At 38.6% G+C, this 26,027-nt stretch overlaps 2 protein-coding genes across 7 annotated transcripts in view; one reads left to right on the top strand and one right to left on the bottom strand.

Annotated features, from left to right (window-relative positions):
• Positions 1-16,396, top strand: part of GLDC (glycine decarboxylase) — a 46,633-nt gene extending 30,237 nt beyond the window's left edge. The window contains exons 15-25 of one of the 2 annotated variants that reach the window (XM_035567687.2): positions 1,209-1,351; positions 1,518-1,593; positions 7,709-7,834; positions 8,718-8,867; positions 9,320-9,432; positions 10,068-10,209; positions 11,292-11,403; positions 12,418-12,513; positions 13,710-13,882; positions 14,638-14,718; positions 15,758-16,396. In XM_035567687.2, the coding sequence (XP_035423580.1) occupies positions 1,209-1,351; positions 1,518-1,593; positions 7,709-7,834; positions 8,718-8,867; positions 9,320-9,432; positions 10,068-10,209; positions 11,292-11,403; positions 12,418-12,513; positions 13,710-13,882; positions 14,638-14,718; positions 15,758-15,901 (1,356 nt within the window). In that variant the 3' untranslated portion in view covers positions 15,902-16,396. The remainder of the gene's footprint in view (positions 1-1,208; positions 1,352-1,517; positions 1,594-7,708; positions 7,835-8,717; positions 8,868-9,319; positions 9,433-10,067; positions 10,210-11,291; positions 11,404-12,417; positions 12,514-13,709; positions 13,883-14,637; positions 14,719-15,757) is intronic. The other variant, XM_035567688.2, reaches the window with a different exon arrangement.
• Positions 16,397-18,974: 2,578 nt separating this feature from the next.
• Positions 18,975-26,027, bottom strand: part of UHRF2 (ubiquitin like with PHD and ring finger domains 2) — an 84,810-nt gene continuing 77,757 nt past the window's right edge. For 4 of the 5 annotated variants that reach the window (XM_035567679.2, XM_035567682.2, XM_035567681.2 and 1 more), the window contains 6 exons: positions 25,815-25,977; positions 25,160-25,297; positions 24,250-24,373; positions 23,694-23,857; positions 21,035-21,133; positions 18,975-20,107 (listed from right to left, as the gene is read on the bottom strand). In XM_035567679.2, coding sequence (XP_035423572.1) covers positions 19,961-20,107; positions 21,035-21,133; positions 23,694-23,857; positions 24,250-24,373; positions 25,160-25,297; positions 25,815-25,977 — 835 coding nt within the window. In that variant the 3' untranslated portion in view covers positions 18,975-19,960. The remainder of the gene's footprint in view (positions 20,108-21,034; positions 21,134-23,693; positions 23,858-24,249; positions 24,374-25,159; positions 25,298-25,814; positions 25,978-26,027) is intronic. The other variant, XM_035567680.2, reaches the window with a different exon arrangement.

Below are 26,027 nucleotides of genomic sequence, written 5' to 3'. Positions count from 1 at the left end.
TGAAACCCACATGCATAAATCATGTAGCCAGTGTCACTGTAGACATTAGAGGTAGAGGGTGGTTTTGGTCTGAGTCTTGAAACTGCTTCCTGCAGCTGAGGAAGCAGTTTCAGAAGTCACTAATGGCATTGTCTTTGTCCACTGCTAGTAAAAAAAGCTTTAAGAAGCATGGAAGGAATGCAGCAAAATGAGGAGATTGGCTTTGAAGGCTACATTTGGAAAAAAAAATAGGAAAATACTTTTTGGAATTAGGTATTAGGGTCCGAGGGAATGAAGTCAAGCTGTGACAGGGGAGGTTCAGGCTGGGTATCAGGAAGAGGTTCTTCACCGAGAGGGTGGTCATGCAGTGGAACAGGGTCCCCTGGGACGTAGTCACGGCACCGAGCCTGCTGGAGTTTAAGAAGCATTTGGACTATGCTCTCAGTTGTATGGTCTGAATTTCTGAGTAGACCTGTGTGGTGCCAGGAGTTGGACTCGGTGATCCTTATGGGTCCCTTCCAATTTGGGACATTCTATGATTCTATGTATCACAGTCCTGTTCCCTTGTGTGGTGTTGCAGGACCTAGCTTCTAGATGCTTTACAAATCTTACAGTAAAATCCTCAGAAACATGAAAAGAAGCAATTCTTGCCTCTTTGACAATTTACTGTTTCTTAGGAGAGTTTTACTTTTCCTGAGGTGAGGAGCTGGAGTCTTTGGGTATCTTCATCTTTAACAGCAGATATCAACTGAAGCATAGCCTTAGCTAGCCTTGAATGCTGAATGGTTTTTGATCCTCTTCACTCTCTCCCTGTTGCTGCTCGTTTGCTAGATTTCTTATGTCCCCTTTCTCTTAATCTCTTCTACGTATGTCCTTACCCTTCACTTCTTTTTAATTTGTGTATTGAAATGGAAAGCAACAAAACTGTGTCAAACAATGTTATGTACTGTTTTATGACTCCTTTCTTTTTGCCCTGTGATTGCACAGCTGTACATAAGTGTAAGTGACCAAAAAGGAAAAACTAAGGGTTTTAATCATCTTCTAAATGTTAAAAATATGTTATTAGAAATCATCGTTCACAGCAGTTGGGAACTTGTATTGCTACACAAGAAGTATTCGGTCTGTATTTGAACACAGAGCAGCTTCTTTCCTTCGTAGAGTTTAACAACAAAACAGAGTTATCTTCAGAATTTACAGCTCATGCTTTTTTTTTTTTTTTTTTTTCGTAGCCTATTTCATGGAAGGAATTTGCCAACATCCACCCCTTTGTGCCCTTGGATCAAGCCCAAGGGTATCAGCAGCTTTTCAAGGACTTAGAGAAGGACTTGTGTGAGATTACTGGTTATGACAAAATCTCCTTCCAACCAAACAGGTAGGATCTTTTTTCTGAACATTTACTTTTTTACATGGACTCCAAAAGCTTACCTCTAAGGAAAATATGCAAGACAAAACTGGCAGAGAAATTCTGAAGCTTCAAGTGAGTGCTAGTCCATTCTAGTTCGTGTGCTTCCGTAACAGTCTTTGTGTTTCTCTTGCAGTGGAGCCCAAGGAGAGTATGCAGGTTTGGCTGCAATCAAAGCTTATTTAAATGCAAAAGGAGAACGTCATCGAAGTGTAAGTGTCAACACTTGTATTGGGAAGAACTTTGGGTGGAAAGTGTAGACAGGAGAGTTGGTTCAGCAACTAGGACTCACACAGGACAGAAGAAACTAGGTTGTGTTATCCTTATCCGTGACAAGCATTTGGTATTCCCTGCTTCCCTCACAGGCCATGTGTATCATCTTAAGTCTTATTCGACTGTAAGGGCAGTGGGAATGAGGAGAGGAGACTTCATCAAATAGCCTGGCTCTTCACTGAGTCTGGTTAGGATGGAATTAACTTTCTTCACAGCAGCCCATATGGTGCTGTGTTTTGACTATAACACACCAGTGTTTTGTCTACTGCCTACAGAGTGTCAAGACTCTCTCTCTGTCGCACTCTGCCCTGCACCCCTTCTCCAGGTGAGTAGGCTAGGGGTGGACAAGAAGCTGGGAGGGTACAAAGCCAGGAGAGCTGACCCCAACAGACAAGGGGATATTCCACACCATATAACGTCATATCCAATAATAAAAGCTCAGGCAAAGGAAGGTGAAGGGTCAAGTTCGTGGTTATGGCATTTTTCTTCCCAAGCAACTGAGAAAAGATGCTGAGGCCCTGCTTTTTGGGAATTGGCTAAAGATATGCCTGCTGATGGAAAGTAAAGAGTGAATTCTGCCTTTTGGTTTGCCTGTGCACACAGCTTTTCTTTTCCCTATTAAATTATCTTTATCTCAGTCCATGCATCTTCTCACCTTACCTCTGTTTTCCTTGTCCCACGGGAGAGGGGAGTGAGTGAGCAGCTGTGTGGGTGTTTGGCTATTGGCCAAGTCAACACACCACAGAACTTTTTGGTGCCCAACGTGGAGCTAAGGTAATTATTGTTTTGATCTGAGCATGCCAATTTGTTTATTGGAAGGCTCCTAAGGTCTCAGAGCTTGCTTGCTTTACTGTATATTAGAGTCCAGGGCTTTTTAATGGCTGTTTTCAGACCTTGCAGTTTGCTGTGCTGCTTGTCACTTTTATTTTGCTGTACCTGGGAACATTTTGATAAAAGCAATGGCCATGTGCTTGGGCTGGCATATGTCCCTGGAATGATGCTGTTCCTGTGCTGAGTGAGCTATCTTGTGGAGAGGATGAGGGATTACACCTCCCTTTTCTCCTCTGAGGCTGACCTGTCCATCTTTCTTGCATGGGCTCCTGAATTTTTTTTTTGTACATCCTTATGTCAGGTGTTTGATCCCATTATTTAGCGTTGTTGATTTATTATTGTGCATGTGGAACCTTGTCTGGTGCTGGTGTAAGAGTGAACAACTTCTTGAGGTGACAGGGAAATATACCCCAAGAAGTCTGAACCATCGGTGGCATTGTGTGTGGGAGGATTTGGCCGGGTGCTTGGTGCTGCTATCGCCTCTGATAACTTGGGATTTTAAAACTGAACAGGCATGCCGTCCCATTTCCAGCAGCTCCTAGCACAGTTCTGGGACTTGGTCTGTGCCTATCAAGCCTCTGACTAGCACCATCAGAGCAGCAGGGAAACGCAGGCTGCTACATCTGAGGGCACTAAGATTCAGACAGGGATCCAAGCCCCAATTACAGTAATCACACCAGTAGTCAAAAAGAAACACTGGAAGTGGAGGTCAACAGGTCTGTACCATCAATTAATAAGGGAGGAGGAAGGGTCTGATCAGGAAGCCAGCCTTTTGGCAAGGGAACAGGAGGAAGAAGTGATAGAAGTCAGTGGAGGGAAACCATACAGTTCCTAATCTTGAGCAATCTTTGAGATTTGCGGAAAAATAATGGCTGCCAGTCAGGTGAGCATATTGCTGCCCTGGTTGCTGGGGCTGACAGTCAGCAACTGAGGGGAGAGAAGCCCAGCAGTTGGGATCCCTTGCCAGGGGTTGGGGAATCTACAAAGAAATCTTAAGAGAAGCGATAATCCACAGCCTCCAGAGGCAGTTCCTGTTGATTGTGAAGGCAATGAGTTCCCTCAGGGTTAATATTGTCATTTACGGAGGCAAATGGACCACTGCAGAGGAAGCTGTTCAGAATCTAAGAGAATTAGTGGTGAAGGTGGTCTACACTCACCTGGAGAACATCCAGTTCCATGGAGATCTGGAATGCTTCCAGTACACAAGGGCAATGTGGAGGAGACCTGTGAAAAATGCACTGGTGTTGTACACCAGCACCCTGGTAATGATGGACTAGCCACACCTTGAGACACCAACAGTGAAGAGACTGTCCTGCTGACTCTAGTGTTTCAAGAAGAATTCCTGTCCTTCCTTCTCGTCACAGGCAGCATCTGGGTTGTCAGGGTGCCCCAGGGAGTCAGCCTCCACCTGCCAGATGGAGATGGAGACCCAGGTGCCTGCTGTATGGCACCATCTGGTTCTTCCTGTGTGACATGAGAGGACAGGTGGAAGAAGGACAGTGTGCCCACCTTGTAGCTAAGAGCCCATGTGTCTGAACTGCAGGGGAAGACAGCTGCTTAGAAGAGGTCATCCAAGTAGGTTACTGCACCAGTTCAGGCCAAGACAACAGAAGACAACTGTCAATCCCTCAGATACATAGTAAGGGCTGAAAATGTATCCTCTTCTGGTCTGACACCAAAGGAGTCAGAGAATGAAGCTCTAGCCAGCAGCAGAGGGCCGCTGCCTCTGGCCACGTGAAGGAAAGGGACAACGAAGCTTGCTGGCTTGTAATTCCATTCAGTGGCCTGGCACACTGAATCCGGAGGGCTATAAAGTTTCGGTGGGCACTAGTGCATAGTGTACTAATGTACTGTCAAGATGTGAGGGGGCAGGATCCATCTGGATTTGTGGAGTGACAGGGATATGTCAAAAATTGTCTGTATTGGAGGCTAAGGTGGACATAACAGGGAAAAAGTGTCAGAAGCATCCTACTGTGGCAGCCCCGCAGGCTGTGTGGGTCCCTGGCATAGGGCTACCTCATGGGAGGGTACTTTATGGGCCCAAGGAGGTACTGGTGGGCTTTTGGTGTAGCCACAGTGAACGCAGAAAATTAAAGTGGACAATTGTGTACCTTGCCTGGCCTCTCAGTTGTGGGTCGAAGGACATCTGGTGTTGATGGATATTGTGACAGTGGACAAATGACAGTATTGCACCAACTAGGACTCCCTGGCTACCATCCAGGACTCCCTGGCTACCACCCAAAAGTTTCATTCTTCTATTGGAGAGACAAGAAGTGATCATCAGGACTCACTCACCCTTTAGTAGTTCCATACGGAATTTTCTTTAAATTCTTTAGGAGTTTTCTTTAAAGATAATTCTTTTTTGACATTTAATGGCAGACAGTTCTATCTGAAAAATTCGAAAGGAAGAGTTTAATATTGGTTTTTAGGTGCTTCCTGAACAATCTGTGATACCTGGAGGAAAGGCTATGGTAATCACAGGTTTTAGGTATGAGTTTCAAAACTACGGTCCAGGTTTTGTAGTGATAAGGTTTGTTTTCTTGTCTGTGTCCAGAATAGTTTGTTTCCATGCCATTACTCAGTACTGTGGCTTCTATTCTCAACTATGCAATCATGTTTTTTAGTGTCCTGGGTAATTTTTTATTTGACACTTCACTGTTCATCTCTGTTCCAAACTAGTTATGAGCAAGTTGAATGCTAGGGAAGCAGCACAGGTATTTAGTGTCCTATTTCGATGACCCTTCTCCACAGTAAAAACTGACCATTTACCTTTTTCTTTCATTCCAGTATTTTATCAAAGTATTTACCCATGTGGACCTTTCCACTCACCCTGCAGGAAATTAGTTTAAGAACTTTGGCTTTGGGACCACATCAAAGACTTCCTGGGAATCTGAGATTAGTTAGATATTTCTCTTTCGCACACTCATAGAATTGAATTTCAGAGGCTGGGGTTGGACTAGATGATCTCCAGAGGTACCTTCCAACCTCAACCATTCTGTGGTTCTGTGGAAAAAGTCCTTAATGCAATGATATCCTTATTTTTTGAACTTAATTTTACACTCAGCGTTGGAACGAATTCTTCTCAAAATGGAAGGATAGTTGTCCCAACCTCCTGTAGACTGTCACCTCTGTGTGAGAAAACTGCTTAGAATAGAATAGTGACTACTAACTCATTATTTGTTACTTTGCTGAATCCAGATCACCACAAGCTTCCTGGAAATCAGCCATTCTTGCAATTATAGGCTTTGTTTTATGAGTACTTTAACTCAGCAGGAAGTGAGTTAGATTGAAAATGTATTTCTTAGTTATCTTCTGATTACCTATGTATGCTTTGCTGCTTCTCTTATTCCATGCATGGTCCTTGGGCTTCTCCATGTGTCTGTGGTCGTTCTACGCTCAGAAATACCAAGATTAACTGCACAGAAGAGACATAATTCTGGCACTGCTGTTGTCTACAACGCTTATTCAACCTGCCATGTAGCAATGCTTTTGTTAAACCATTTTAAAGTCAAGTTTTTCATCTTTGATGTAAGAAGTACAAGTACCTAATGATTCTTTTATCTCTATTCCACATCGTGAGGGCTGTTATATACTCAATGCAAAGAAAGAGTTGTGTAGACATTTAGAAAGCTAAAGTGGTAGTCAAAAGAGAACGATTGTATGACAGGGCTTGATGCTGGTAGGCAGCCTAATCTTTGCTCCAGATACATGAAGGGTCAACAGAAGGTCTGAAGCACTTAAGGTTAGAGTCACTGTTATCAGATATCACTATTGTACTGATTTGAACTACTCTGATGTTTAATACATAACACTACAGCTTTGCCACTTTCTGTGAATTAGTGCCTGTGCCTGTTCAGATCAGCTTCATTTCACACACATTTTGGCCAGGTTATAGAAAGTTAGAGGTGTTCTCAGTAGTTTCCTCTCCAAAGCAGATGGGATGTGTACTAACAGATTAGTTGGGTTTTGTTTGTTTGTTTGCAGCTTGTGAAAGTAAAACAGCTGATCAAACCTCTTTTAGTCAGCCTCATTTGACTTTGGTGCCCTCTCCTGGAAAAATAATACTTGCATTAAATGACAGCTCACAACATCTGCTTTGCTGTCTAATCAAAAACTTCTGTACCCAGCAGCTGCAGATACAATCCAGCAAGACTGGGTAGCAGTCTAAACTCATTTAACATTTCTTCTGCACCATTGAAATTACCACACATGTACCACAGTGCATCCTGCCCCTGGAGCTGGGATCTTTGTACTTCCCTTTTGGCACAGCTGCACAATAAAACACTGATGTTTCACTGCAAGAAGAGAAAATATCCATCTGCTGAGATCATGTAGTTACTTAATTGAAATAGCGTTTAAAGTAATTGACATTTGTTTTAATGTCTCCATGGAGCATGAGATAGAGGTTACAATGCAGTTCTTCATTACACCAATCAAACAATAACCAACCAATCAATCAAAAAACCTTACTGCCAGCAATTTAATGCAGCTAAGTTTGAGTAACTTAATAAACTTTGTTAAATTAATCCTTGAAGGTATATTTATTGACTTTAGAATAGGTGGAGTTCCTAGTAAATGTCTAGAAACATTCTGAGCTCCATTTTCCCAGTTGTCACTGATAAGAACCAACATTTATTTAAGGAAAAGCACTTTTCTCTCCCACTTTTTGTAACTGAACTGTATAGAGGATGTAAGTAGCTGTCTGAAACTTCTTATCCATAACTGGAATATTTCAGTCTAAATTTTTCTTTTCAACACAATAGAGAAGAAAACACTTTGGATGTCAGTTGAGATATAGTGGAAAGCTGGAATTAGTTTTTCCTTTCAAGTCACTATACTTGAAACTGGATGCTGATTACTTGATTATTGTAAAACAAATAAGTAAAAATAAAAAGGTAATTAGTCTTAAAAATATAAGTGAGAGGGAAGGAAAGAATATTAAATGTTTCTGAAATAATGTTGTGGAAATACATTCCTAGATGTGATTTATATGGCAAATGAAACTTTGTTTTCCTAAGGGGTATTTTGACGTTGCTACCTGTATGGATTTTCTTCAAAGAAAACTGTTGCATCTTTCAGTGCAAATGGCAATTTGCTGGTGAAATTGTCCTTAGTGTTCCTTTTAAAAACTTTGATAATGATTTGGAGCTGGGCGTAGACCATAATACTTTAAGATTTTTATAACTAGCTATACTTTAGACCCTATTTCTTTTTCTTTCCAAGGTTTGCCTTATTCCTAGATCTGCTCATGGTACAAATCCAGCAAGTGCACAGATGGCAGGGATGAAGATTCAACCAATTGAAGTAGATAAAAATGGAAGCATTGATATCTCCCATTTAAAAGCAATGGTGAGTATTTAATCAGCTTTAGTGTTCAGGACAGGAACACTCCCTGTCTTTAACAGGTGATAGTTTTGGCAGATGAATCAGATTTTCTTTTGAAAGAAAATAGGGCAAAAACAGGGAATACATGCTTGAAAAGAATGAGAAATTCTTTCCTTTTTTTTTTTTCTCACTCGCACACAAGATGTGACACTTATGAGCTTTCCTCTAATTTGAGGATCTTTTGTGCAGGAGTGGCTGAGTGAGTCTTTCCACACAGTAGGCTCTTTTACAGCTGAACATTTTCATCTATGTTTAGTATTTGAAATGAATGGAGCATGCTTGTGAGACTGAAGCGTTTGAAGCTGTACTTTAGCCTTCATTTGGTGAAATTCAAGGACACCTCTGCTAGGGGGGTTGTTGCTAGGCAACTTTTTTCACATTTTTGAGTGGACTGGCTGCAGGTGAATCCTGGGAATCCAGTGGATTAGCAGGACACACTACTGAAAATACATATTTGAGCAGGCTTCTCTGGTAGTAGTGAAACTGTATTGCTGAAAGTAGGGGGATGGTCTTTGAATCACATTACCTTGAAGGGTAAGCGTTTCACCTGGCCTGTTTTAAGGTCTCTGAGGAGTGGCTATTTTTCTTTTCATATCATGCTTTTTTCTGCAATTTAAAATTCTGACCTATTAAGAAAATACTGTTTCCGGATTGGTATTGCTGAAGAAAAGAGGCCAGTATCTACTGCTGACTATAAATGACTTAGGCTGCCTGCTAACAGACGGGCATCTCACCCAGAAAGCACCTGATGACGTTAGTTACATGCTTTTGTAAAGGTCTTGTCTTGAAGAAGCCTTTTGAGCCTTAGTGAAATGACCTTTTCCTTTGTCTCCCTCCCTGCCTCCAGGTAGACAAACACAAAGAGAACCTGGCAGCCATCATGATCACGTACCCTTCCACCAATGGTGTGTTTGAGGAGGAGATCGGGGATGTGTGTGAGCTGATTCACAAAAATGGAGGCCAGGTTTACCTGGATGGAGCAAACATGAATGCCCAAGTATGTGATCTCCTCGGCAGATGTGTTACAATTGGGCATGTACATTCCCTAGAAAAAAATAGCGCAGCAGTACTCAGTTCAGTACTGAGGGGGGGAGATGAGGATTCCAAGACCTGTAGTGAAAGCTAGATGATGATAGAACTCTTTTATCTGAGTTTGTCCTGAAGTATGTTGGAAGTTGTGTGAGTTGTTCAATGAAAATTGCTTAGACTGCCTAATCTTTGTGAAAGGCATTCTTCAGATATGAATAAGAAATCCTCATGTAGAAAAAAAGGAAAGAAAACAACGGTATTAGTACCAATAATTGTTTGTGATGCATCATGTTAAAGGAAAATTAAAAATATATGTAACATCTCTTACATCGTACTTTTCTGAATGCAGTAACAGGTCTTCTAATGCTAGGGGATCAGTTTGCATGTAAAGAGTATTTTGAGACAGTTTTCCCTTCACAGGTGGGTCTGTGTCGTCCTGGAGATTATGGCTCTGATGTCTCTCACTTAAACCTTCACAAAACCTTTTGCATTCCCCATGGAGGAGGAGGACCTGGAATGGGACCAATTGGAGTGTAAGTATCTCTTCCTTAGCTTTTTCTTTAAAATAAATCAACAAACAAACAAAATCCCATAATGAATTTTGGTTGGCAGTTTACTTAAATACAGAACTGTTAATGTGAGAGGTGTATTTCTGTTTGTAAGCTTCAGTCCTTCTCCAGGTAATCCTGTGCTGATCTGTTGAATGGTGAAGTTCATGTGTATTCCCAAGTCCTGACTTTCATGTTGGCCCTTTAGTATGTGTGCTAGACCTTGCTCAGCAATCTATCTTTTGAGTAAGTACAGAGATAGTTTGTGGGCTTTGAGGGCTGGTATTGTACATAGTCCAGAACACTGAAGTCGTGGATGAAGAACATGAATCTATCCTAGACTAATTTTATTCTTAAAAAAATATTTAATATTTATTCCTAGTCCTTCCAAAAATCATCATCTTTTGGATAGTTGCATGAGTATCCTGCGATAGAAGATCGCACTCATTTTACAAACTGTTGTTGTTACCAGTTATACTCCTATACTTTCTGTTGAAGAAGTGGTGGACTCTCAAGTCTGGTGGACTCTGTTTAGGAGGAAGGTGAAGAGAAGCTACTGCTGAAAATGTACAGGAGTGGTAACACACAGCTAAGTTCTAACATCAATGTGTTTGTTTTAGGAAGAAACATCTGGCTCCCTACTTGCCTACCCATCCTGTCATCAAAATTCAGACAGATAAGGATGCATGTCCTTTGGGTACTGTCAGTGCTGCACCTTGGGGTTCCAGTGCTATATTACCTATTTCCTGGGTGTATATCAAGGTGCGTAGACTTGTTTTAAGGAGTATTACCTGAAGATCTGTTTGCGTTTCAGCAAGCCTGAGGACCACCACCACTAGAATCACATACACAGGTTTAAGAGCAATTCTTATAAGCTGTTTGCACAGACTGCATGGTCACAGGTTATTTAAATCCTTTGAATCTCCTTGTTTCCAGCAGAACTGCCTATTGCCATCTGTTGCAATTACTAATGTGACAAGGGTTGGCAGTAGTGTTGTATCCATGCAACCTGCTTAATAATCCTGTCTCTTGGTAATAATTCTTGAGACAGGTAGACTCTGAGCATACAAGAAAGCTGAAGTCAGGCTTGCCCCTCCACTGGCTCTGATATTAAAGTTTTTATGTTTAAAAGCTGGTAATTATTATTATGGTAAATATAATATAAAATTAAATATATTTATGGTAAATATAAATATTTTTCCTAACTGTCCCATCTAAAGAGACTACCATGAAGGCTGCTTTGGCATAACTTCAAAATGCAGTATTAAGAAAGCCAAACACAGCTCATTTCCAGTACTTTCCTCTTGCAGTGCCTTAACAGAGGAATAAGCTTGCATCTGTGTTCATTTGGCTCTGATCTTTGTCAATGCACAGTATGATCTGTGACATGACAGCAGCAAGCAGAGTTTGGGCTGCTGGGACAGGCTGTTCACACACCACAAACAGCTTTCAGTTGGCTCTCTGAGCACTCTTTCCCTGGGGATAAGGATGGTGGCAGGCAGTGTGTACAGTTAGAAACCCATTGATGAAATTCGTGAGTTCTGCTCTCTTTCTTTTTCTGTTCATTTCAAAGCTGCTTGGTTTGAGGAGAGGTTTGGGTTGTTTGCTTGTTTACTTTCAGCAAATGCTATTAGGCAACAAGCCATGTGTACCACTATTTCTCAAAAGTAACACCCAGTGCTTTTCTGTGAGCATGGTGTGTAAACGTACAACAGCAGTGTACTGCCATAAACGAGCCAGATGCATTGATGTGCTGTTGTCTATCATGTTTGCCAGTACAAGAACACACTTAGATTGCTTGGGAATGTTTTTAGACCTATTTCTTTATGTTATTCCTCTTTCAGACAATGGGAGCAAAGGGTCTTAAACATGCTTCTGAGATTGCTATATTAAATGCAAACTACATGGCAAAGAGGCTGGAGAAGCACTACAAAATCCTTTTCAGAGGAGTAAGAGGCAAGTATTGGAACACTTGATTTCTGCTATGAAGCTGTCTTTTTTTCATGATCTTCTGTGTAAAAGTTGGCTTGCAGTATGGTTCTTATTTAATGCTGTGTGGCAGCTGTATCTCAGCCTTCACCTGATGCAGTTCACAAGGAAGGAAATAACCTGCCACACAGCTTCTGTGGAGGTACCACAGTGAAACAAAGAATTGGAAGCAGAAGAAAAATGCCTATTTGTAAATAGATGAAATGATGACAGAAGGTGGAATAAACTTTGACATCAAATTGTTCTCCTTGAACTCTAATAGCAAATTAATGAAACAGTAGAAAAGGCAGAAGCAACAATATTAGGTCTCCAAATCTCCCATAATCTCTCCAAATCCCATATAACAATGCAAGAACTCAAAGCAATTTTCGGATGTATGTTTTCCATTGCACACATCCTCTGAGGAAAAAATAAATAGATTCTTTCTTCATTTCTATACCTTATTCTCCTTTGTGAGGAAGGTGAGAACCCCTTGTCAATGTGAAATAATTCCAACTAGATCCTGGTTTCCTGCTACAGTTCTCCTGTCCTGGAGGGAACAATATTCTTAAGGATCATGGATTTCAGCATTTAGCCTCTTTATAACAATAATATGTGCTTTTCTCTTACATAACATGAAACTTTCTATCTTGTACATGGCTAATTTGAGAAAGCCTATGACCCAAATGGTGTTGGGCCACTGACAAATCCACTTATTTTTCAGAGTACTTACAAATTATAGGAGCTATTTTGGCTACCTTTCCCTAGATCTTGCAAAATAAACTTCTTAAGATTGTATGGGACTTAGAGGGCCAGCGTTCAAATACTGGGTTGTGTAGTCCTTACCTGCTAATTTCTCTGATTTGAGTTTTTGCCAAAGTGGATAATTTTTAAATTTGTCTTTTTCATATTCTCCACAAAACCACTGAAAATATACTGCTTGGTAGATAACTTGGTTATTCTCCAAGCAAGTAAACATGGTGTACACTTTTGTGTTTACAGGTTATGTAGCCCATGAATTCATTTTGGATACAAGACCTTTCAAAAAAACAGCAAACATTGAAGCTGTGGATCTTGCTAAGCGACTTCAGGATTATGGTCAGTCAAATACATATTTTTAAATAAATAGCAGCTTAAGTGAGAACTTCCTATATCTGTTCTAAGGGGTACCTTAGACCCCTTAGACCAAACGTTCTGGTTCTGTGCTTATGGATGCTGTATCTGCCAAAATCATCTCAGTACTCCTCATCTTTATGATGAGAGACAGCTTAGAGAGCTCTTTCATCCATTGATTTGTAGCAGCTACTTAAGAGCCTGCTGCTACTTCCCCACCTTTGTAAACTGCCCTCCGAATGTGCAATTACATGACTCTTAGACATTGGAGCTAATGGATTGGAGCCAAGACCTGAATAAGGTTCCAACATTAAATACATTCACGGAAACTAAACACCAGTGCTTTTGAAGTAGAATAATAGGATTTAAACACTTTTATCCTGGCGCAGTTTAGGAAGGAGTGTTTCCCTGGACTGGATGCTCCAAGGTTGCCTTTTGTACACTTGCTCTGAAGAACCTGATCTGCAGCCTAAACAGAGGTGCCGTAAGGCTGCCTTTAGTAGTAGCGCACTAAAGGAATCATGAGAGACCACCACCTTTTTTTTTTTCCTTGCTTCCCTGAGCATAAATCTATACTAATCTCACTTTGGTATTCAGCCTGTCATAAAAAGGTAAAGGGGCAAAACACTTCTACTGAATTAAGCAGCAGGGAATGGAAATAACCCTCGACAGAAGTAATATACTTAATGGCTGAAAACTAACACAATAAAAAGCACAGATTTTAAGAACATTTCATTATTGCTGTGTAACTTTAAACTACATTGTAAATAACATAAATTATCCTTTGATGTATAAAAATTAAAATACTTGATACCTTGAGGAAAATACTCTTTACTGTGAGGGTGACAGAGCACTGGAACAGGTTGCCCAGAGAGGTTGTGGAGTCTCCTCCTCTGGTGATACTCAAAGCCTGCCTGGATGCCATCCTGTGCAGTGTGCTTTAAGTGATCCTGCTTGGCAGGGGGATTGGACTAGATGATCTTCAGAGGTCCCTTCCAATTCCAATCGTTCTGTGAGTCCGGGACTGAAAAGTCTGTCTTACCTTTATAGTGAGTACACTACCAATTCACATGTTCACTGGTGTAAAGATTATAGAAAGGGCTAAGTTTTTGAATCATTTGCTAATTAATGCATATATTAATTCATAACCTACTGTCAGTGACTGATTTCTTCTTTTTCAGGTTTTCATGCTCCAACCATGTCCTGGCCAGTGGCAGGGACACTTATGATTGAACCAACAGAGTCTGAAGACAAGGCAGAGCTGGACAGGTTTTGTGATGCAATGATCAGTATTCGACAGGAAATTGCTGAAATAGAGGAGGGCAGGATGGACCCTCAGATTAACCCATTAAAGGTAAGATGATGCAGAGAGAGTTATCAGCATCAGCTTAACCTTGGAGACTTACGTGAACCCATTTCAGCCCATTTCCTGGTCTTTCAGTACCGCAGAAAATAACCATGTATAACAATTAAATACAACATTAACCAATGTGCAAACTGGAGTGAGCATCATGAGGTTGAATATAACAAGCCTTAGCATAGTTTGGGGGGCCGTGTGAATATCTCAAAATTTGACTTATTTAGAAACCTTGGAAGTTCTCTGAATTTGAATTTTGATTTTCCCCAGTAAGAAACCCAAACTTTGCTGACATAGCAGAGGAAGTTATTTAAGGAAGCATATTGTCTATAATTTCATGGGCCATGACAAAGTAATGAGGAAGAGGTGCTTATTTATCTATGTAAGAAGGGAAGTGAAATTACGTTATAGCTAACAGTAAAATAAAGATTGGATGAATTATTTTAGCAACTATAGCATAAAATGGCTATAGGCTCGAGTTCTGTTCAGCTGTTATAAATCTGCACTAAATTTTTGTATACTGAGAGGATTTAGCGAAAAGCTAGAAGCATGTGCAAACCTTGGGTGATTATAAATATCTTGCTACTGACTTGCTTCCTGTTTTAAATCTTTTTTTTTTCCTGAGATACATTGTGAGGAGAAACTCTAGACAGTAATGTGACTAAGTAGTTATGTGAATTTGAAGGCTTCATACTGATTTGTTCAATTGAATCCAGCAACTTCATGTCTTAAACATGTCTTTCTGCTTGTAGATGTCACCACATACTCTAAACTGTGTCACTTCTTCAAAGTGGGATCGTCCTTATTCCAGAGAAGTGGCAGCATTCCCACTGGTGAGTAAATCATGGAATACTAGTGATGTGGTAATACATTAATTTGCTTTCCGCTCTGAGGTTTTCTGATCCGTTGCAGAAGAACTAATTTGGTAAGAATAAAAACTATAGAGACTTTTTTTTTCAATCGTTACTCTGTTCTTGTGTGTGAGCTCTACAGCAGTTCTATTAGTTTTATTTGCAAGACAAGGAAAAGAACTTAAAAAAAAAAAGTCTCTAATGAAGTGTGAACTTGAATTTCTAAATCTCAGCATTTAAATATTGGGTATTCTTACTGAGAAGTGAGTTAGAACTCTAGTCACTTCAGTCTGGACATTCTGCACCAGACCCTCCCAAAACAGTCCCACATCGTGATGCTCAATGCTCTGCTGCAAAGAACTTAGATGAGAGCTTGACAAGCTGCAAGCTCAGCATGGGGCAAGCAACATAAATGTAAGCCAGCTACAAATAAAGGCCAGACTGGAGCTGGACATACCAGATTCCCTCAGGGCATTGTGTAAAATTGGTTCCATAACTAACAGCTAACTAAACACATGTAACAAACACATATAACTCCTCTCATCTGAAAGTGAATTGCACCTGCTTCATTGCTAATGTACTGTTTCAAAGAATTATTTAACTGTAATTGTGAAGTTGCTAGCTTATTTTATTTTAATTAATTTTATTTTTCACATAAATTAGAACTGTATTGAACAGCACGGGTCTTGTTAGTCTCCATCACTTTTCTTTGTTTTTTATCTGTTAGCCAGTTATTCAAAGCATCATAGTTTTCATTTATTTTATGATAACTGCTTCTTTGCAAGCCTGTGTTAGAGGATGTGCTTGCACTTTTCTGAAAATGGAAATAGCCTTTTGACTGCCATCTCTATTATACATACTTGTTAACTTTAAGGGATTGAAAATAAATTGGAGTTATGATTTCACTTAAAATCCACTTTTCCAACATTTATCATTTTTATCTATTACATTTATACACATTTGCTCATTTGCTTGGCATAAAGATTAAAGTATTTTTGTCAACTTTTTGTTCTGCACTTAGCCGTTTGTGAAACCTGAGAGCAAGTTTTGGCCCACAATTGCTCGCATCGATGACATATATGGAGATCAGCACCTGGTTTGTACCTGCCCACCAATGGAAGCCTACGAATCTCCCTTCTCGGAACAGAAGAGAGCGTCTTCGTAACACTGCCTCCAGCTGCCTGAGTTTCTGAGTCCATCAGGATGGCCTTTTCCTCCCAGACCTGATAGGGAATTTATATACTGTGTATATTTTGGATAATCATCACATTTGTTAATTGAATCATCGCTTAGTTAAAATGTAAATATAATCAGTACATTAGATGTAAACAGTGTGTGTGTTCCACAGCAGCTGACTAAAGTTGCCTTGATTCAGCATTTTGTCTGTTTTGTGCTAAAGTTTTAACAATTAACTCTCAATTTGTGATGTGGCATAGAAAATATCATTAAAAAAAGTTAGAAAAAATGCAGATGCATAAGGCAATAGAATTAAATATTAACTGCAATAGTAATTGTTTATATTTTGTAAAAACGGATGAAGTAGATTGTTTAATTTACTTCACGTATTACCAGTAGCATTGCTGATGTTAATATTTCATACTGTTTTTTTTACCTACCAATGTTAGTATTCTAATAAAATAGGTCAGAATTTTAAGTGTCATTATTTTCTGGATTTTAACTTTTTACATAGTTCTGTTCAACACAGCAGTATAGAACTGAGGCTCCTGAAACTTAAGTTTTTATTTGCCAGAGTTGCCACAGTGGAAACTGATTCTATCTGAAACAAAATACTGGCAGAGATTAACAGTGAGATAAATCTGTGATTTTTTCATGGTTAGTTTTACTGAGCAGTAACAAACTTACCTTTTTTCTGTATCACATCAATTTTTCCTTGAAGTTCCCTCTAATCCTATCCTCTTATTCCAAAGAAGGCACGGAGCAACTTTTCTAATATATTCACCATATAACTCAAGCATCAGGAGTGCTTGAGTTAAATCTTGTCTAAAAAAGCATTCTCCTTACATATTTCTGAAATATCTGATTTTGGATATTGGTTTATAGAAGGTATTCAATTTCCCTTGCTTTGTCACGTGAGTCTGCAGCTTGTATAAAAATGATTCAAAACTTTAGCTCCGGCCCTCCAAGAATGCTGACAGAGAAGCCTGAGCCCAGAGTCCCACTGCTACACATAATGCCATATTCAATTACAAGGTAGTCAGAACGCAAACCTTAAGCAGGGTCATCTTCCAATCGGTTCCCAGCCATATTTATATAAACCTACCTGTCCCGTTACACAGACAGACTGTAAATGTGACAGCAAAAGAGCACACCTTTGCAGGTACAATTGTATTTGATGCAAGCGACCTCCTCCGTAGTGAGAAGTGCCTGTGGCCACCTGAAGCACGATTTGGTCAATCAGAAAGCAGGTAATAGGGCTGCATGGTTTTGTGCCTTAAAAGCAGTAACTACTCGACCTCTTCTTGAATGTGTATGTGTACAGTCATGCCCAGAAGCTCTCTCTGAAAAGGCACAGATGAGGCTAGTGTTTATGGTGCTGCATATAAGTACTGTACTTTTGGGTCCCCTTTAGGAATTTTGGAGTTGCAATGTATACATTACCTACCTTATGACTTCCATGGGGGATCAATTAAACAGAAAAACTGTAGATGACTGGGAATAGGAATGGCTTTCATTAAAGGCAGGCTGGGCCAGGTATCAGTTTTGATTTGAAAAGCTGCACTTGGCTCTCAAAATGTCTAACCACATAGTGAAGAATATTAGAATTTTCTAATGTAGAATCTACTACTGAAAAGGGCATGTTTTCAGTAGCTACTGATACAGCACTGTGGAGGTATTAAGAAAAAAAAAAAAGGAAACCACAAAACTTTGCTTGTAATATTAGAAAAGGCTTTCTGGGTTGTCAAACTAACTCCACAAAGTCTTCTCAGGCTACTTTAATGTGTGGTAAAGGCACTGTTATGTTGCCTGATTGTATCTGTTACTGCAACTTTTAATTTAGAGCAAATTAAAAAAACAGTACACATTTGTATTAAGTGGCACACTTCCCACAGTTGACTTAAAACCAACAAATTTGTGGCTAATGGTAGATTCACAGTAAACTCAATCACAGTGAAGTCATATAAATCAGAAATAACCACATTTCCTAATAGACAAGATTTACTAATAGGCCTGCATTAAAAATAGACTTATAAGAGTGACTTTGTAAACATAAATCTGAGCCATTCACAAAATAAGTACTAAATAGTCCACCAACACTCATGTAAGGCTGGGACATGAATTAAAAAATGTGTTTTCCTATGCACAGTTTTGAGAGTTTTCCCTCTCAAAATGGTGCACAGCTACTATATATCCAATTGACCAATTGGTAAAAAAATGAATGGAAAAAAGGGCATCTTTGCTTACTGAAAAAAATGCAAATGAGCCTTTCAGAGGTAAAATGACATCTGTTAATAAAATAAAATGCGCTACCATTATATAAAACAGACATTCAACAGGATGTAAGACTGTCTACAGCTCTTTTAAATTGCATGCTTACTATTAATACTAAATCCACCTACTGAACAAAGGCTGAATCCTCATTTAAATAAGCACAGAAAAAGCCAAAGAGCTAATTCTTTCACAGCTGTTCAGCAACACCTGTTTGGTTCGATTTGGTTTGATTTGGTTTTTGATACATTACCAGGGACACTACCAACTTTATGTATGTTGGATGCTACTGAAATCCTAAGGAGACCAGGGGGGTGGGTGAGGAGAGAGAGGTTACTTCGAAAGAAATGAATAAGCCACTGAGCTAACATTTGGCCATGGAGAGGAGGAACACCACGTGCCTCTGAATGACCGGTTCATTGTGCATGACCTGAGCGCTGAGCAGCTCCCAGCTCCGCTGCCAGCCTCGCAGGGAGGGCTCGCTCCGACTCCGGGACATGGACTGAAATCCAACACGCTTCCTTCAAAAGCTCAGCAGAGACCAGAGTAGCAACACAACAGCCACTGCTGTAGAATACGTGTGAGCCCATGAATACAGATGTTGGGTTGTGTTGTTTTTTTTCTTAATTTAACAATTTTTGCATTGATAAATGAAAGGAATGTAAAGCCTCGTGTTCTAAGGAAAAAGAAGCCCACCTAAGGAAAGTATGTAGTAATCCAGAAAAAAATAAATCTCAAAAAAATATTATGATTTAAGTAAGTGGATAATAGTAAAAACCAAAATTAGCAACTTTTCTGAATCATAAAATATTTAATAAGGTATATTTGGGGGGGATATATTGTATATAAAATTTCAGATCACAATATGAAGCGATTTGAACCCTCTCCAAGCTAGCACTGCCTTCAATGCTGTGTAGATGTATTGCCACTGATACAAGACCTACTAAAAGCATACAGTTTAACTAATACAGAAGTGGCAGTTTTTAATATGAAATATTTTTTACACAACTAGAGTGTCTTGAATACCCTCTTTAAGTGCAAAAAACACAGATCACTTTACACTAATGCAGCAACAATGCATTCATATTGTTCTCATTAGTCATTAGTAGTCAACTTGCATAAGATACAAGAAAAGCACAATGAAGCTCACAAAAATAGACTAAAAATCAGCCTGTTCTTGCAAAAAAAAAAAAAATACAGCATAATGGAAGAAAAAGACAAAAAAGGATTATGCACACCACGGAATTTGCTGTTCTTTAATCCAGCTGGCTTAAGTGCTGTTTCTGGTTTTTGCTGTTTTTTTGTGGGTTTTTGTTTTGTTGTTGGTTTCTTTTTTTTATTTTTTTTTATTTTTTTATGTAAATCAAACCACATGGACCAGGCACAACTAATATTCAGGAGGCAGTGTGTAGCTAAAACTTCACTAACTATTTATCATCCCCATAATTTATCCTCCTCTGTCCTGAGGTAGTTACAAAAAATCAAATCATAAATTAAGCATCAGCTAGGCCAGTAAGAGCTGAGGCTTTCTTTTTTTTTTTCTTTAAAAACTATTTGTTAACTGGCCAAAACTACCCTTGATGTTAAAAGACAGCTGAGAATTAGAGTTCTCACTACACCAAAAAGATGGCTATGAGGGGAAGAGGGTTAGCTGCTTCAAAATGTGACAATATATTGAGTCCCATCAAGCTGGCTGGTCCACTGTTGAATTCCCCATGTTTATTCTCCTTTACTGTCTATAAAGTCACTGGGAGAAGTTCGGAAGGATCTGAGCACATCATCGCCCTTTACTGTAACCAGGGAAGAACTGGTCCAATAGGGTCTGCAGTATCTTGTTGGGAACCATGGTGTAGCCCTTCCCCAGGTCATAGCGGCAGGCAGGGCAAGTGAAGACCTCAGCTCTGAAGGAACGCTGTAAACAACTCTAGGACATAAAAAAGATTGAGAAGTAAATTGTGAGAACTTCATTTTATACTGACAGCTTAACCAGCAAAAACTAAGGAATTACTATAAACCAAAGACACAATTTTCTGTACTTCCAGAAAAAAGAAAAAAAAGGGGAAGTTATTACCAAGCTCTCTGGGGCATATTTTTGCCTATGTGACTAAAATGACCTAACAAAAGAACTCTGCTCTGGACTGGGATGTGACACATTGAGTCTGGGAGGAATTAAAAAACATCACTGCTGAGATTTCCATTAATTCCTTCCTGTGAAGCAGAGCCACGTCTGCAGCTTCTTTCTATCATCCCTGTTAGAATGCAACAGTACTCCAGACCTTCATGTCAAGCTGAAGGTGAATTAACAAATATGTTAAGTAACAGCATCCATCTATCTACCTCATCTGCCAAGACTCAGTTAAGCCTTAAAGACATGTTTAGAGTAATACGGTAATTTGTAATGAACCCAAATAATTTTCTTGTATTTACCCTCTACTGTTTCAACAACTCTTCATTAAAGTGTTACACTTTTTTAAGATCTGTTTTTATTCCTTAACTATGAAAAATTAAATTATTGTTTCCATACCAACATTTGGCTCCTGGACCAAGTAATTTCCTAACATAACTCCGCTGAACACAATGGAATGACAGCAATGATAAACTTGACTCATTATGTCTATCAGGATTTATACTAAGCACAGTCACACTCTTTATTACGTAAAATTAAGATTACACAGCAATCACTGAAGGCAAACTCGTTGCGAGTTATTGCTCAGAATGCTAGGCAGTAATTATCGACGTTCTAAAATACATTTTGGCTCTAGTGACTACTCAGAGTGACTGTCTAGTGACTGTCTAGTGACTGTCTCAGAGCCAAGAAAACAGCCCAGAGCATGACCGAGTTTATTCTTACTTTACAGACGTTGTGGAGGCACTCTGTTGTCACTGGCTGGTAAACCAGCTCCTGGCAGCAGACACACATAAAGGATTGTTCCAGTTTCTTCAAAAAATTCTAGTGTAGGGTAAAGGACAAAAAAGACATACTATTAAGAGGCACACCAAAAAATATGCAAACATAAGTATTTTTATTTTAACTAAGTTTATTATTTACAAAACTACATTGCCCAGCTTCTGTAATTACTACATACATGTAAATTATTTATGAACTTATGTGTGAAATTCACATTCAACTCTCAGACCTAAGCCAAGAAGATGATAAAATCAGTAGGCCTCTGAAAAAGTGTCAAATGCATAGATTAACTGATGAGACGTGTATAACAAGCTATTATTTTCCCAAACTTGCTTAACAATAAGTAAAAATATTACAAAAGTGGTTTAAGTTGCTAAGCTCAATTTATAAAGTGGTTAGACAACAGTTTCGCTTTGCAAAGAAGTTGCTTATGCTGAAACTCCTCTAGTGTACTCCTCAAGACTCAGTCATTGTTACATTTCCTTCCAGAGCCAACCAGCACTAAGACAATATTGATAAGATATGTATCCAGGCATTTTCACACCCTCATGATGCTATTATCTGTGCCTATATTCTGATCATATTTATTACACGTCTACTTACAGTCTCTTCCTTCATTTCATCAGGATGGAACAATGTTTTCTCTAATACTATTCATTGAAAAGTGCAGTTTTAGTAAATGACACTTTTTACATAAAGACTGATGAACTTCCAAAAGTTCTTAAATCCTCCAAATCCAAGAGTGTGGCACTCATCAGGAAGCAGGTCCATAACCATTTAATTTCCCTGCTCTTCCACAATTCAGAGAACTAATGTTTGAAAGATTATTTACTTGAGTATGAATATTATAAAGAAAATGAAACATATTGGAGAGCTCCTCAAGCCTGATTCTTAGCATAGGTGATAGCATTTAGTAGTAGCGTTTATTAACTGTTGCTAGAATTTTGCTTGTCTCAGAAATGCTGCAGAATGATCTCTGCTGCTCTGCCAAGGGAGAAGAAAACTGCCTCACATTACTCTTACTCAAAAAGTCACCTCTGCCTGTGCCTATGGATTATGGCTAGCTTAACGGCCTCTTTTGTCCTCCCTCCGAATTCTCTGCAGTCTGTAAAACAACTTTCCTGGTTCTTAAATCTTCTCAGAGTATCTCTGAGAAATCTCATAATACATTTTTGTCAGATGCTTTACACATACAAGCATGTTTATCTCTGACACATCAGAGATCTCCAAATACCTCAGGCATAAAGGTTTGAGTATAGAAAAACAGTACCTCTATACCTAAAATACGGTTCTTTGCAATCACTTAAAAAATCTTTAACAACAATTTATTTAGTTAAAATGGGAATGTAGTTGTTTCAACCAGAAAGTTTTACATCGTCATAGCAGCTACCCATTCTTATTTCCTTTAGTAGCAACCAAATGAAACTCTTACCAAAATGTTGGTTAGGAACCTGTAGAAAAATGAATTTTCAGTAACTCAACTGCTTTTAAATCATTGTTTTCTCCTTTTTAGAAACATATCTCTCTCTTGCTTATGTACAATTTTGGGCTGAAATTCTTTCTAATCATTACAAACACTGGATTGAACACAGACAAAAGCTTGTAACTTTACAATGTTGGTTCCTACACAAAGGTACAGCATTATTTTGCATTATAGCAAACCCATTGAAGTGAAAGAACAGGGAGCTATATTTAGATGTTTTTTCTGTAAGAGAAGCACTATAAATAGACAGTGGTAATTCTCAGATAAAGTAGACATGTATGTTCATTTTAGACATTCATTTTCCAGCCAATGGTTCGTTTTTCACTGAATTGATACAGGGTTTTATAAATTTACTTTAAATTCGTAGTGCTTTGATTTCTTCTGCAAAACAGCTAAAACAACTACGAACTTGACATTGGTAAGACTACTTATCACTGAAGGATATAGAATTTCAGGAGATATACCTTCTGTGGACTTTTTTTTTTATTAGTGTCTATAGTTTCTTCAATCTTGAGCTACTCTGGCTATTTTCTTGACATTTGGGGGAGGAAAAGTATTTTCTCTCTTTCTGAAGGTTCCTTCTCTAGAGAGTAGAATAATCTCAATTTGGATTAAAATATTAAATTCCGTAACTAAGCTTGAAAATGACTGTACTTCTGTCTCCTTAAACAAAGAAAGCAAGCTATATTTTCTGCCATAGAATTACTTTCCATCAAAACAAAAAGTGGTGTCTAGAGCCATCTTTCTTCATGTCTGATTTCTCACATCAGTGCAGCACAAAAATACATTTTCATTTCAGAGAAAACATGCTCCCTTCAAAAATGAATATACAAGCACTTTTAATGCTTTTTGAGCAAGACAAGACCTCTACTATGTAGATGTCAACGTAGTCATCAGCAGCAAACCTTAAGAGGATTTGCTATTGGATTGCTATTGCTATAAAAAGGATTATTTTCTTTAAATCAAAGCTTTACAAATAAAAATAATGCTAGAAACAGTATGTATTCAGCAAAAGGTCAACAAGTAAATTATGTTTTAAGAGAGACTGAAGATTTTTCCTAACACTTAAAGGAAAGTAAAATAAAGAAAGTAAAAAATTTAAGCATGCAGCAAACATACTGGTCCTTCCTTAAGAGAAGCAAGTACTTCATCCCACAGTTTCTGGTTCATACAATCTTCTCTAATCAGCCATTGCTGTTCTTGGGTCAATTGGAAAGCTTCTCCTTTCCCTCCATCTCCCATTCTCATGGCTTTAGGTGTATTTGTAGGTTCCTCTATACCTGCTTAAGATTATGACCATCAGACACAGTAATACCAGAGTGTTAGTCTAAGCTAATATAAGGGGAAGGCAAAACTGTTTCTAGAAGGGACTACATGGACTACACCCACAAAATGCAGCAATCAAATCCCTACTCCAACTCACTTCAGCTCAGCATTACTGTGGAATGCGCAGAAGACTGTTCATTTTTCTACTGAGCTTAAATAAAAAACCCCTAAGTGTAGTAAATAAATTCGTAAGATCCCTAGGCTACTACTGTATCACAGAACATGTGCTTAACAATTTACACTGGTACTCCAAATAGCTTCACGTTTCTGCGAAGTTTTCATGTTGTTGGCTTACTAAACATAACAAGAAAGACTTTGCTGATGAATGCTAAAAAGTAAAAAGAAATACCATCGTCAATTGTCCTTTTCTGGTTTCCATTACTCTGGCTGGTTGGCTCCTGTTTCACAGTTTGCTTTTTAACCTTATCTTTCTTCTCCTTACTAGCCATGGCTTCCAAATAACCTTCTGGATACTAAAATAAAAAGCATAGATTTAAAACAAAAACCACCAGCATACAGGAATTTCCAAATATGAGCAAGACTAATTTCTACAAGACTCTGAAACCCTATGACTACATATTGGAATAATTACAAAATAATTTTTAAAACCCTACATGATGTAGAAAAGTTTTAAATTGCTATCTATATTTGAGAAATTGTAGCCAAGTGAAAGGATCTAATCTAGAGTGAGTTCTGTTAAAATGAAACTGATATCCAAATCCATGCCCTTTCAACTACACAGTTTCCTGCAAAGTTGAAGATGATGGTATATAGTATGATAAACCATTGCCTTACTGAGAAAAGAAATACTGTGTTAATTCTTTCCATCTTTCATGGATTCTGCAGTGTCTGATTCCTCCTGGCTCAGTTTACTTTTGTGCCTGAAATACATTATCTGTACAAACTCCTCAGTCGCACATAGAGAAAAGCACATAAAAATGAACACTTTTTTTGATTTCTCAGATATATTTTTCAAACTGGATTCAAACTCTTAATTTTCTAATATATATATGCAAAGTAATTCACTGCTAAGACAGAAAGCATCACCTACCATTCCTTCTGCTTTGTCAATTTTTAAAAGATTTTTCCAGTTTACTGGTAATTTTTTGTTTTGTTTTTTTTGTTTGTTTGATTTTTAAGATCCTACCACAGTGAAGTACAGGAAAAAATGGGGCTTTAATTTAACTGATTTCCATTTTTGGATTGCATATACTTGAACTGAGAAAAAAAATCCCTGCTCTGCCAGCCCTGATTCGAACCTGTACACTCAGACCCAGTTTCTTTGACCGTTCCATTCCTTCTGAAGTCCAAGGTGCAGGCTCAACGTCATCTCTCCTCAGAAGATAGCGCCAAACTAAAAATCCACATTTTCCAATTTCTGGCCAATATTTCACCACCTACAGAAAAATATAGAATTACTGCCATTACAAGTGAAACACATATATAGAGTCGTACTTTCATTGTTCAAGAAGAAATCAGAATGCTAAGTCACACATCATTATTATAAAGTGGCCTTTCCATTACCTGCAAAAGTTTTGTGTTTTTTTTTGGATAAATATAGTGTTCTTTATTTCAGATGTTGAGAAGTCATCAAACGTTCAAAAGCTAGAGCACAGCTGGAAGGTGTGAGGAAATTAGTTGATTTCCAGCGACGAATATCATTCAGTAAGCACATATAAGTAGCTTACGTATTCAACTTTATATATCCTATTATTGGACTATGTTCTATTATCACTGCTCTGAATAATTTCATTTCAGTTCTTTGTGGGATGAACTAAGGCTAAAAAGCTATCAGGGAGAAAAAAGAATTCTTTCTTTTAAGCAATAACAAAGAATTTATAACGTAACACGTACAAGATTTTTTAAAACAGCTTTAGAAAAATGTTATGTTGTACACCGTAGAAATCAAAATACCTTGTAAATGCCATCATATCTGTTGCCCTCCTCTGGGGCATATTTGCTGATCCGCCGCCCTTTTGAACTACGTACGACTCTGACTGGCTTACCAGCTCTCCAATTCTTAGACTCTGCTCCATTTTTATCATCCAAGGGGGCATCACAGTTAAGTGCCAATGCCCTAAAGACAGATTTTAAATATTCATAAAACAGATTGCTTTGTACAACATA

The sequence above is a fragment of the Cygnus atratus genome, chromosome Z (genome assembly GCF_013377495.2).
Source record: "Cygnus atratus isolate AKBS03 ecotype Queensland, Australia chromosome Z, CAtr_DNAZoo_HiC_assembly, whole genome shotgun sequence".
Taxonomy (NCBI): Eukaryota; Metazoa; Chordata; class Aves; order Anseriformes; family Anatidae; genus Cygnus; species Cygnus atratus.
This window is presented reverse-complemented; position numbering and strand designations above follow the sequence as displayed.